This window comes from Oncorhynchus kisutch, linkage group LG13, assembly GCF_002021735.2.
Source record: "Oncorhynchus kisutch isolate 150728-3 linkage group LG13, Okis_V2, whole genome shotgun sequence".
Lineage (NCBI taxonomy): Eukaryota > Metazoa > Chordata > Actinopteri > Salmoniformes > Salmonidae > Oncorhynchus > Oncorhynchus kisutch.
The window spans coordinates 16,682,673-16,696,195 of record NC_034186.2 but is presented as its reverse complement, the minus strand read 5'-3'; the positions used below and the strand labels follow the sequence as shown (position 1 = coordinate 16,696,195).

Sequence of the window (13,523 nt, the reverse complement as noted above, 5' to 3'; positions counted from 1 at the left end):
ATTTAAGAGCAGTTTGAGGCCATGGAAGGAGAGTTGTATGGCATTGAAGCTTATCTGGAGGTTAGTTAACACAGTGTCCAAAGAAGGGCTCAAGCAAGTGCCTTAGAAATCTAGATCCACATAGAAAACCCATTGAAAACACTATCACCTCAACAAAAAAAAAATCCTGGATGGTTTGTCCTTGGGGTTTTGCCTGCCAAATAAGTTCTGTTATACTCACAGACATCATTTAAACAGTTTTAGAAACTTCGGAGTGTTGTCTATTCAAATCTACTATGCATATCCTAGCTTCTGGGCCTGAGTAGCAGGCCGTTTACTTTGGGCACGCTTTTCATCCGGACGTGAAAATACCGCCCCCTAGCCTAGAGAGGTTAAGACTCAAAGACCATGAGAAACAAGATTCTCTGGTCTGATTAAACCAAGATTGAACTCTTTGGCCTGAATGCCAATTGTCACATCTGGAGGACACCTGGCACCATCCCTATGGTGAAGCATCATTCTGTGGGGATGTTTTTCAACGGAAGGGACTGGGAGACTAGTTAGGATCGAGGGAAAGATGAGCAAAGTACAGAGACATCCTTGATGAAAACCTGCTCCATAGCGCTCAGGACCTCAGACTGGGGCAAAGGTTTACCTTCCAACACGAGAACGAACCTAAGCACACAGCAAAGTCAACGCAGGAGTGGCTTTGGGATGTCCTTGAGTGTATCTGAATGTCCTTGAGTGGGCCAGCTAGAGCCTGAACTTGAACCCGATCAAACATCTCAGGATAGACCTGAAAATAGCTGTGCAGCAACGCTCCCCATCCAACCTGACAGAGCTTGGGATGATCTGCAAAGAAGAATAGGAGAAACTGTTAAGTGTCAGTTGTGCAGAGGTGAGGACGGAGTCAGGCGCAGGACACAGAACTGAGTAAAATAACGTACTTTACTCTGAAAAATAATCAGCCAATAAATCCACGCAGGGATAACAAACCCTAACACAAAAGACAGAATATCCCATCAAACCAGGACCAAGCAGCGTGCCCAAAGAGGAAAGGATTTCTGGACATGGGAAGAAGTGATGGGGAGATGCGAAACCCTTCCTTGGCGACAGACGGAAGGAGATAATGGAGGTCAGCGACGACGACAGGGTTCACGGCTACAGAATGGAGCTGGCGGCTGAGCAGAGGGAAGAGCCAGAGACTGTCAGGGAGGCAATGGCGAAGTTGAGAGAGAGTGAGATGAGAGAGATGTTGTGCAAGTGTGTTCTGCTCAACATCCGACCAGAGGATCCGGTTAGCAGTCTGGTGCAACCTGTGCCGGTTCCACGCGTCTGGCCTCAAGTGCGCCTCTCCAGTCCGGCACGTCATGTGTCTCCACCTCACACTCTCCCTGAAGTGAGTGTCCCCAGTCCGGTACGTCCTGTGCCTGCTCCTCGCACTCTCCCTCAAGTGCGCCTTCCCAGTCCGGTATGTCCTGTGCCTGCTCCTCGCACTCTCCCTCAAGTGCGCCTTCCCAGGCAAGTACGTCCTGTGCCTGCTCCTCGCACTCGCCCTGAAGTGTGTGTCACCAGTCCGGTGCCACCTGTGCTGGCCCCACGCATCAGGCATCCAGTTTGCCTCTCGCATCAGGCCTTCAGTTTGCGACGGTCCCCAGTCCAGAGCTCCCGGCGACGGTCCCCAGTCCAGAGCTTCCGGCAACGAGTCCCACTCCAGAGCTTCCGGCGATGATTCCCAGTCCAGAGCTTCCGGCGATGATTCCCAGTCCAGAGCTTCCGGCAACGGTTCACAGTCCGGAACCTCCTGAGACGGTCCACGGTCCAGAACCTCCTGAGACGGTCCACGGTCCGGAACCTCCTGAGACGGTCAACGGTCCAGGAGCCTTCCCCTGCGCCTATGCCCAGTCCAGGCACGGTGTCCGGTCCAGCTCCATGGCCGGAGCCTTTCTCTGCACTGATGTCCAGTACAGATCTGGTGTCCAGTCCCGCTCCATGGCAGGAGCCTTCCTTGATACCGAGGTCCAGTCCAGGCGCAGTGTTCAGCCCGGGTCCATGGCAGGATCCACGTGATGAGCGGGTACTTCGGTCCGCAACAGAGCTGCCACCAAAAATGGTGGATCCACGAGCTGAGTGGGGGCTACGACCTGCACCAGAGCCGCCACAGTCACACCCTGACCGTAGAGAGCCTTTGTTTTTCTATGGTAGAGTAGGTCAAGGCGTGACTGGGGGGTTTTCTAGTTATTCTTTTCTGTGTGGGGTTATAGTTTATGTGTTTGGAATGATTCCCAATTAAAAGCAGCTGGCTATCATTGTCTCTAATTGGGGATCATATTTAAGTAGCATTTTTTCCACCTGTGTTTTATGGGATATTGTTTTGAGTTAGTTCATGTAGCACCTCTGTAGTCATGGTTCGTTGTTAGTTTATTGTTTAGTTTTGCTACGTTTCACTTTCTAATAAATTATTTGGAACTCAAAATCCGCTGCGCCTTGGTCTGATAATTTTTCCAGCGAACATGGCAGAAACTCCCTAAATACAGGTGTTAATGATTTTATTCATCCGTTATTTTGCCAGGTAAGTTGACTGAGAACACGTTCTCATTTGCAGCAATGACATGGGGAATAGTTACAGGGGAGAGGAGGGGTATTAATGAGCCAATTGTAAACTGGGGATTATTAGGTGAACGTGATGGTTTGAGGGCCAGATTGGGAATTTAGCCAGGACACCGGGGTTAACACCCCAACTCTTACAATAAGTGCCATGGGATCTTTAATGACCTCAGAGAGTCAGGACACCCGTTTAACGTCCCATCCGAAAGACGGCACCCTACACAGGGCAGTGTCCCCAATCACTGCCCTGGGGCATTGGGATATTTTTTTAGACCAGAGGAAAGAGTGCCTCCTACTAGCCCTTCAACACCACTTCCAGCAGCATCTGGTCTCCCATCCAGGAACTGACCAGGACAAACCCTGCTTAGCTTCAGAAGCAAGCCAGCAGTGGTATGCAGGGTGGTATGCTTCTGGCATACCACCCTTGGCAAAATTGGAAAAAGTCAAGGGGTCTGAATACTTTCCGAAGGCACTGGTTGAGTGGCAATATCTTCCACTATTATCCTCAGTAATTTTCCATCCAAGTTGTCAGACCTCGGTGGCTTGTCATTGTTGATAGACAATCATTCTTTCACCTCTTCCACACTTACTTTACGTAATTCAAAATTACAATGCTTGTCTTTCATAATTTGGTCATATATATTGAAAATGTAGTATCAGTAGACAAAACATGAACCTGAACTAATAAGTTACTGTTCTCTCTTTTCAGCTATGTGACAGCCTCAAAAATGATACTCCTGTGTAAGGGTCTGCAGCGAATCACAGCCAGCCGCCAGAGAGAAGCAAATGTAACCACAGGACATGTGACAGAGTTGATGGACACCCTATGTTCATAAATGGACAGAATGGAATATAATCACGTGCTATCAGAAACTGCTGCACTTGACCTCAGGTTTAAGAAGTTAGCCTTCAGTGATGCCAGAGGGATTGATGAGGCTCTTCTAAGAATAACCTCAACTGCAGGGAGGAACAGCCCCAGCAGTCAGCTGGCTCAGGCACCAGGGCAACAGGAAGAAGAGGGATCAGATGGAGCAGAAGCACCAGCAGTAGTGCCACAAACAACTGTTGTTTGAATGCTGTTTGACAAGAAAGCAACTGGGGATGCAGCACGAAGGAATCCCTCAGCAGATGCCATAAGGGAGGCCAAATCCTATTTGGAGGAGCAACTCCTCCAAAGATCTGCAGATCCTCTGAGCTGGTGGAAGAACAAGGCCTCTGTCTACCCACGGCTTACTAAAGTCTTGACAGGGAGACTCTGCATAGTGGCCACATCCGTTCCCTGTGAGAGGGTCTTCTTGAAAACGGGACAAATAATTACTGAGAGAAGAAACTGCATCAGCCCCTCGAAAGTGAGGCAGCTTGCATTTCTGAATGCAAATCTCTCATAAAAGCAGCATTGGTCAGCAGTGCTGTGTGCTGCTGGTTATAACATGGCAATAAAGAAGAGAGAGAAAAGAGGGACCAGTTTAATGTTTTAAGTGGGATGCTGCAGTTTTGCAAATTGTTATTTATTTGTCTTTGATATAGTGCAATATTCTATTATGCTCTTCAGATTGTATTCGTTTTGAACGGTTAGATTTATATGCACTTTGTTTATATACATTACAAGTTATACTTTAAATGCAAATGTTTAATAGCATTATTTTTCATAACAAACTAATGCATTTTTAAATACATTGTGAGTTAATGTAGAGTATGATTTGATTTAATAATTTAATTAGAATAGTTTTAACACCAATCATAATCAAACTATCGCAACTGTTTGACTTAAATACAAAACATTTTTTTTGTTAAAGAGCCGTTTTGGAGCTAAAAGAGCTTACTGAAAAGAACCGGAATGCCCATCACTAAACCCGGTACAGTAGGTGGCGGCAATTCACCAAAATATGTAGTCTGCCAGAAATCCTTGAATAAGAAGAAGAAGAAGCAGAAGAAGAAGAAGTTCAGTGCACAGAAGCTTCTACAGTAAATTGCTTACGTTGTACATTGATAAATAAGAAGACATGCTTTCCGTCCTCACATTGCTATTGATCTTATTCAGTCTAAATGAGGCCAAACAGAAAGATTTGTACACTTTCAAAGTTGTTAATAGCAGAGGGAGATTAGTCTCTTTGGAAAAATACAGGGGTTCGGTAAGTTTGAAACTCGAGCCGACCAACTTTTGCACGGTAGCCTATGCAAAAGTGCCATTTGTTTACCGGTGAATGCATGCTGCGGATTTTCCTTTCACAAGGCATGTATGATCTATGCACGTTTTATAACAATAGCATCTTACTCTTATGAATAAAATGCTAAGTTTAAGACCAAATTCTTTGTGTCTATCATCTGTATACGTGGCAACTGCTGCTGGACTCCAACGTTGCTTAGAATACTACATTGATTTATAGGCCAATAGCTAGCCTTAGTTTGATCCAACTGTTATGTCTGGTTGTGTATTACTGACTATAATGTAACCTGCATGCAGTTATTTCATAAACCCTATAATCCCTTCTGTAGTCAGTGATAATTTAATATTTTTAAAACATAAAGGTGGGCCATTTAATACATATTTAAAACTTCACAGGACACATTTTATAGACCGTCTGCATGCTGCATAATCTGAACAGAATTTAAAGTGATACAGTAGAAAGGCGTTCCCAAATCTGCCCATTTTCTATCCTTATCACGTGTAGTTCCGTCGTATTGACACTAGAGGACAGCAATACCATATGAGCACTACAGGTAAAACCTTTTTTCTCTCGCAGTGTTTACCTCCGAGCTCCATTTATTTAAAGGCCGGGTGCACAGCCAGGGATACTGATGCAAACACTTTTTGACCTAAGAAGTCCAAGTAACCTATTAATAAACGAAAACACAATGCACAATTAAAAGTGAAAGTCTGCTAAATGGAGCATTCATGAGGGATTTATTGCGAAACATTTATTTATTTATCCTTTTAGAGTTTATTATTGTGCAGTATTATTCTAGCGCTTTGTACAATTTTACAAAAGGGATTTATAAAATCATAGAAGCTCAATTAAAAAAGAAATAATGAAACAGTCCTGTGTAGCTCAGTTGGTAGAGCATGCAATGCCAGAGTTGTGGGTTTGATTCCCATGGGGGACCAGTATGAAAATGTATGCACTGACGTAGTAAGTAGTTCTGGAGTAGTGTAAAATGTCAAACTTTGGAAATGGAATAGCAACTTTTCATTTTGATGGATACAATTATAGACCTTGAAGAGGAAGGGAGATGTATAGAAAAATACAGAAATATAAAGTTGGCCATAAACATGCCTCACAAAACACTTTTTTTGCTGCCGTCTCCGATGAGTCACACATTCACATAAGAGAACATAGGACAGGGCACAGACATTACTTCAACATCTATTCCACGTTGGTTCAACATAACTTAAATGAAATGAGATGGAAACAGCATTGATTAAACCAGTGTGTGCCCAGTGGGAAGTAATGGCTCAAACATTCACCTCAAGGATGTTTGGAATGTGTTTGTGCAATTCTATAATTCCAGTGTTCAAGTGATTCATTGGAGAATTTTTTGGGGCATAAAAGTAGTGCACTGGGCCTTTACTAGTCCTGCATTAGAGGACCCATCTGTAGTGCAGGCAAAAAAAACATGTGTCATAGCAAATCACATGTAATATATCTTATATTTGATCAAAAAGTCACTGCATCTGTTCAATACTAAAACCAAGCTATTGGCCCAGAATTGCTCAAATATTTTAATGGATATAAAGAATTTGACTTGACCAAACATTATTGCAACGATTGACCATTTTCCAGAGCTTCTTTCACTATCACCCTCATTACTATCTGGCCTGAACCGCCACTATTCACTCTGCTCAGAGACTCCTCATCACTTACGTTCACCTCCAAACCTTTGATCTTGTTTTCCTACCATGCCCACTCAGTTCTTAGCCTTGTAGCTCTGTGGTAGTCCCTACACAGAGAGCAGGAGGGATAAAAGGGCCAAACTATTTAATGGAATAACCCCTGTGCCCTTACCAAATGTGCCATCTGGTCACATAGACAACAAATCCTCACATTGAAATAGCCAGTGCGTGACTTTGGCAGGAGCTCACTGGAGCTGAGTACCGGCACCTCAAATGTTCTAATTGTTGAGCTCCTGTTCCTCTTATAGAATATTTGCTCAAAAGTATTGTGGAGCTCCTCCACCTAAATATAAGAAGTACCAGCAGCCAAAATGAGTACTGGTACCTATTTCAGTCAAGCACTGGAAATTGCATTCAGCACCAATGAAAGGCTACTGGTTATTTTCATATTATCGATAACAGTTTTCATCAGTACATTTATATTTTTAGTATTATGGTTGCCTGCAGGTGTCTCTTGTGGTGAATGTGGCCAGTGACTGTGGCTTCACTGAGGATCACTACACAGACCTTCAACAGCTGCAGAGGGACTTTGGGCCGTCCCACTTCAACATCCTGGCCTTCCCCTGCAACCAGTTTGGCCAGCAGGAGCCTGGCAGCGACAAGGACATTGACGCCTTTGTCCGGCGTGTCTACGGAGTCTCCTTCCCCCTCTTCAGCAAGATTGCTGTGGTGGGCACCGGGGCCAACAATGCCTTCAAGTACCTTGTGGGTGAGTGAACAGATGAGGGATGGATGGGGGCAGAGGCATACACACATATACATCTCACTGTATGGGCGGCAGGCAGCCTTGTGGTTAGGAGCGTAGGGCCAGTAACCGAAAGGTCGCAGAGGCATACACACATATACATCTCGCTGTATGGGCGGCAGGCAGCCTTGTGGTTAGGAGCGTAGGGCCAGTAACCGAAAGGTCGCAGAGGCACACACACATATACATCTCGATGTATGGGCGGCAGGCAGCCTTGTGGTTAGGAGCGTAGGGCCAGTAACCGAAAGGTCGCAGAGGCACACACACATATACATCTCGATATATGGGCGGCAGGCAGCCTTGTGGTTAGGAGCGTAGGGCCAGTAACCGAAAGGTCGCAGAGGCACACACACATATACATCTCGCTGTATGGGCGGCAGGCAGCCTTGTGGTTAGGAGTGTAGGGCCAGTAACCGGTTGAAATTCCCCAGCCAACTAGGTGAAAATCTGTCGATATGCCCTTGAGCAAGGCACTTAACCATAATTGCTCCAGGGTCACTGTCAGTAATGGCTGATTCCTGGCTCTGACCCCACTCTCGGGGAGTGGGATATTCATTTGTGAAATAGGACAAATGTAAGCACCCACCTAACTGGATGTGTTTTGGGTGGTGAGAGGAGCTCTAGGACCTCAGATGTAATCATTTTATAACCTAATATCCAATGTTTCCACAGACGAGCAGTCTTCATCAGGGTATAATGACAAACACTGCGGGTCACTAGTTTATATAGTGTCAAAGGACACACACAGGTGTCTGTAATCATGGCCGGGTGTGGCCTGATATCATTGGTTAATTCTCATATAAAAATAACATACAAAACAACATGAATGGATAGCATTTGATCATAGATAGAATTTGGCTACATAGGCCTACAAATGTTTACAATGAATAGCAAAATCACAAGAATGACTTCAGATCAAAGTCTACGTTGAGACCGAAAGGAGCAAGGGTCTTTAAATTGAAGATCCAGGCAGCTTCTCGTTTTAATAATAAATTGTCGAGGTCACCGCCTCTCCTAGGGAGGTTGACATTTTCGATGCCAATATAACGTAGGTACAAAATCGAGTGGTTCACTTCCATAAAGTGGTCCCCAGCTGGGTAAGTCGAGTTTTTGCTCCGAGATTCATACTTTTAATTCACGCTTATAAGTTATAAGATAAATAACTGCCTTAGTGGAGCACGTGATAACACCTTTGATTGGGATCTGTTTCCCTGTTTGTGGGTGTTTGAAAGATCTACATTTGTAAGTGCCATTACATTGAGCGCAGCCATTACACTTGTAGTTTCCATCCGGTAGAGGCACAAATAGACATTGTGCAGAGATATTTTGGGGTGGTATATCAGAGTTTACCAATTGATCTCTGAGATTTCTGCCCCGAGAGAATACGACCAAGGGAGGGTCTGAAAACACATTAACGATACTGTCATCGGATCTTAGAATGTGCTAATGTTTGTGAACGATTCCCTTAATTTGTTCAGAGCACTTTGAATAGCTGGTAGTTCCAACGCAAGAATGCTTCTTTTTGCGAGACTGTCCTTGTAAGAGTCCCGATTTTGTTTAGAATTTTCTCAGTAGCAGTATTAATCTGACAATTTTTGTACCCCTTCTCCTTTAATTTTCTTTGTGTCTCAGCCATATTTCTGTCGAATTCTGATAGTTTTTTGCAAATGATTTTTATTGCATCCTAAGATGCTGGGTTCTTTTACTGCATCCTAAGATGCTGGGTTCTTTTACTGAAGACTCCGAAGCGTACTTATAATAAACAGAACAGATTTATTTAATGTTCTCCTTAACACATTACAGTCAACTACTCTCTACGGTGTCTTCAGACCAACTCTCCTATACATCATTGAACCTTTACCTCCCTTCCATCTCGTAATCCAATCACTTCAATGCAAGAATGGAAACCCCATTGTCATTTGTTAATTCAATTAACTCAACCTCTGCATACAAATCTCATTGGCTATTTGCAACCATTTCAAATCTAAACTCATTAACACATAATACATTTCTCAATACACCACACTTTTGATTTGACAGAATTGGCTGTAGGGCAAACTGCTTTTCAAGGGAAGTGGGTGACAACTATCAGCCCTCAACAAACTGTTAGGATCAGTAGGTTTCCTGTAAAGATCAGTGTATAGAACATTATCCTCACATAAAATCAGAAGATCAAGGAAACTGATTTGACGTGTATCAGATTGCATAGTAAATCTCAGGTGCTCAGAACAAGAGTTAACAAAAGCATGGAACGCCTGGAGCTGTTTTGCATCACCCCTCCATAGAACACAAATATCAACAATATACCGTTTCCAAATAGTAATGTTCGGCAAGAAAACATTTTTGAGAGAGTTGAAAATGGACTGTTTTTCCATGTAACCCACGTACAAATTACCATAGTTAGGAGTCATAGGGGATCCCATCACAGTACCTTTTGTCTGAATAAGGAAATAATTTAGAAACAGGAAGTAGTTGTGTGTGAGTACTATTTCAGCCAATGATATAATGCATGCACTGGAAGGTAATTCATTAGGGTCACGTTGCAGAAGAAAATGTTCCATGGCTTCAATACCGCCCTCGTGTGGAATATGTGTGTATAACGACTCAACATCAAAAGTGACGAACAAGGTATTCTCAGGGAGAAGAAGAGATTCAATGATAGAGATCATACTGCTGGTGTCCTTTACAAAGAAGGGGAGCTGTTCTGCAGGTGGTCTAATAAAAACTAAACTAAACTAAAGTCGATAAAGGAGCCGTTACTGCGTCAACTACATTCTTGTGTAATTCTGTATAGAAAGTGGCAATTTTAGGGTGTTGAATAGCCAAAAAGTCATGTTCTTTCTTGGTGATCTGACCAGAAATTAAATACCCATCTAGGAGAGTAAAGACAGTGTTCTGCAATTGGGAAGTGGGGTCACTTCTGAGTTTGTTGTTAAAGGTGTTGTCAACCAGTTGTCTATGCCACTCATTTACATAAACTGTCCTATCCATGAGTCCAACCGACCCACCCTTATCAGCAGGACGAATAAGGACTGACATATCGGATTGTAAATCAAGCAAAGCTTGTTTTTCATCCTTGGGTAAATTATGGAAAGATTTGGACTCCTGTTTGTTCTTAAGTAGATGAGCAACATCTTTTTCAACGAGTCTGCAATATGTCTCGATCGAGTGATTGTGATTGGCTGGAGGCATAAAATAACTCTTACTTCTAAAAGGAGTCGGAGTATGTGCAGGTGAGTAACCTGCTGGTTCTGCAGAAATATAACGATTAGGGGAGCTAAAGTATTCCCTTAAACGGATGTTACTAAAAAACTTAAACTTGTCTACCTTAACAACTAAATCGTTGCACTGGGTTGTAGGCACAAAATAATGGGCATGGCTCTATATCTTGCTTGATAAATTAAAGTCAGTCAGTCCCGTGGGTTCTAGGACCGTGTGAACGGTCTCCTCTGCCTCTGATAGTCGTTTCTTCTTACCCTGTGGGGTGCGGCATCTCGTCGATGCGCGGCTGCGGCCACCTCCGCCCTTCCGTCCGCCCAGTCTCTCGTTGAATAAAAAACTACCACTGGAAGCCGATGAGGCGCTGGTTGTGGAGCGTGGGTCAGACAGGGGTGGATAGAAGTAAGCGGCATCCCTCCTGCGTCTGCCATGGAGAGGAGGAGCAGGACCTCTTGTCAGGGTTTCTCCAGAAGTAGACTTTACCATCGGTCTTGTCTTTTATGTCTTGGTTGAATTTCTTGATTTTAAGCTCCTTTATTTCTGTAGACAACTTGTCTTGGAGCGCTTGGTTAGATTTCATCAGTTCATTGAATATGCCATCATCATTAACAGCTCCTGGCAGAGCTGTGCGTTTCGCTTGAATTGTTATCCATTTCAATAAAATCCCTTTTCAACTGGTCAACAATTTAATGTCATTAAATCAATAGAGCATGTGTTCAGGATGGCACACCAGCGCTGTACCAATGACGGTTCTATTTGCCACCTGTGTCCCCATGGAATAATGCCTTGACACACATTTTTAATACACACGCAAAACTGTTGAGCGTGAAAAACCCAGCAGCATTGCAGTTCTTGACACAAACCGGTGCACTTGACACCAACTACCATACCCCGTTCGAAGGCACTTAAATATTTTGTCTTGCCCATTCACCCTCTGAATGACACACATACACAGTCCATGTCTCAATGGTCTCAAGGCATAAAATCCTTCTTCAACCAGTCTCCTCCCCTGCATCTACACTGATTGAAGTGGATTTGACTAGTGACATCAACACGGGATCATAGCTTTCACCTGGATTCACCTGGTCAGTGGATGTCATGGAAAGAGCCAGTGTTCTTAATGTTTTGTACACGGCGATGGGTGGGGGATGCATTTTCCAACTTTTTCCTGAATAGCTTGAAGTGTGAACAACAAGTCTATAACCCCTGACTGACATGGGCAGACAGCGACCGTGTTTGGACTCATTAGCAAGCCTAGGCCAGCTCAGAGAGTGTGTGTGTGTTTGGTTTATTATGGGTTTGAGTGGCAGGTTGGGTCCCCCAGCGGGAGATAAAATGACAGGCTACTGGCAGGCTGCACGTTTTTACAAACCCTCAGAGCGTAGGTGATTCAAACGTCAGGAAAAATCAAGGGGAAGGAGAAAAAGAGGCAAATGACATTTTTACCACACTCTCATATTTTCCTGATGGAGTGCTCGTGAAAGGAATGATGATTGCAATCTTCTCCTCACCTTTAAGTGTACTATGTCTAAATATTTTATTCAATGCATTGTTTTTAAACCGCAACAACTAGGGGTTGCAACATGGCTTTTGATCAGATGCTAATGTATTCATGATATATTACTACACAATGAAAATACTGTATATATGGTTAATTCCTGATTTCATTATCATGCAATTTTTTTAATATTTTTTTATACCTTTATTTAACTAGGCAAGTCAGTTAAGAACAAATTCTTATTTTCAATGACTGCCTAGGAACAGTGGGTTAACTGCCTTTTCCAGGGGCAGAACGACAGATTTTTACCTTGTCAGCTCGGGGATTCGATCTTGTAACCTTTCGGTTACTAGTCCAACGCTCTAAACACTAGGCTACCTGCCGCCCCAAAAACACACAAGTATTTATGTTTTTTATGGAATTGTCACAACATTTTTTTTCTCTTTTGATTCTTTACAGAGATGTCAGGAAAAGAGCCTGACTGGAACTTCTGGAAGTACCTCATCGATACAGATGGGAAAGTCGTGGATGCCTGGGGACCCAGTGTCTCTGTCAAAGAACTCCGACCTAAAATAGCTGAAATGGTACGGAATATCATCCTCAAGAAGAAAGAGGAACTTTAACTCAACACCTCAAGACCCATCTGACAAGCTATTCAGGAATATCCTATGTGATTGAAATCCACTGTCTGCAACAAAAATACGCACCAAGCACCACACACTCCAAGCACCACACACTACATACGGTAAATGTTGTATTCTACAGATGTAGGATCTTAATTTGAGCTAGTTTGCTACATCAGGAAAATAATCCTGCAGCAATAGAAAATGTGAATTATTATGTGGATTATAGTTAATGGGCATTTTTGTAGGTGTTGATACATTTTTAGGGAAAATCAAGTCTGGAATTTCAAATGTGAAATTACAAGCTTCAGAAGCCTTTTTAAACCTCAAATACACTAAATAGTTTAAAATCTCCTGCAACAGGGTGATCAAATTAAGATCCTGTATCTGTGCCCCTATTAACTTTTATGAAACCACCTCTGCGACTGCATTCAGCATACTGATATCCTCTTTTGGAAGCAGTTGATCTGCCTGTGAAAAACTCATCAGTAATCAGCTTATTGTTGTGCTGTTGAGAGGTTCTTTGTATTGGATTGCCTTTTCATGGTACATGTGTGCACATTAATAAATATACTCTTACAAAGTGGCATGAATGCTTTCATCAGTCTTTTCTCTACACAAAGCTGTACATGGAAATGTGTAGGAGGTTAATTTCGGTCAAACTTGACTTTTGCATTAACGGTTTTCTCAAATAGATTTGTTTGTTTTTTGACTGTCTCTGCCTGTAAGGAATAATCACATTCCTTTGTAGATAAGTCTTTCACTCTCATGTTTTCAAGGTTAACACTGTGCTTTGTGCTTTTGTGTTCTTTACCTTGTTGTCATTTACACTTTTCTTAGACTGTGCTTGTCCTGCCACCGCTTTGCTTTCAACTCATTTGAAACCATGTCTTTGGAGAATGAAAATACATTTTGGAGATTGTTTTAGCAGCCTTCCCCTATTACCTGTCCTGAATGTGT

At 43.1% G+C, this 13,523-nt stretch overlaps 1 protein-coding gene across 1 annotated transcript; it reads left to right on the top strand.

The window, feature by feature from the left end:
• Positions 1-4,494: 4,494 nt before the first annotated feature.
• Positions 4,495-13,152, top strand: gpx7 (glutathione peroxidase 7). The gene is made up of 3 exons (XM_020497617.2): positions 4,495-4,718; positions 6,926-7,187; positions 12,400-13,152. Exons 1-3 carry the CDS (start codon positions 4,590-4,592, stop codon positions 12,561-12,563), a joined length of 555 nt encoding a protein of 184 aa, XP_020353206.1. The 5' UTR covers positions 4,495-4,589; the 3' UTR covers positions 12,564-13,152.
• The last annotated feature ends 371 nt before the right edge of the window (positions 13,153-13,523 follow it).

Coding starts and splice junctions, on each gene's coding strand:
- gpx7 (XM_020497617.2), top strand. CDS start 4,590: ATGCTTTCCGTCCTCACATTGCTATTGATCTTATTCAGTCTAAATGAG. Junction 4,719..6,925: donor TGGAAAAATACAGGGGTTCG/GTAAGTTTGAAA, acceptor GGTTGCCTGCAG/GTGTCTCTTGTGGTGAATGT. Junction 7,188..12,399: donor TGCCTTCAAGTACCTTGTGG/GTGAGTGAACAG, acceptor GATTCTTTACAG/AGATGTCAGGAAAAGAGCCT.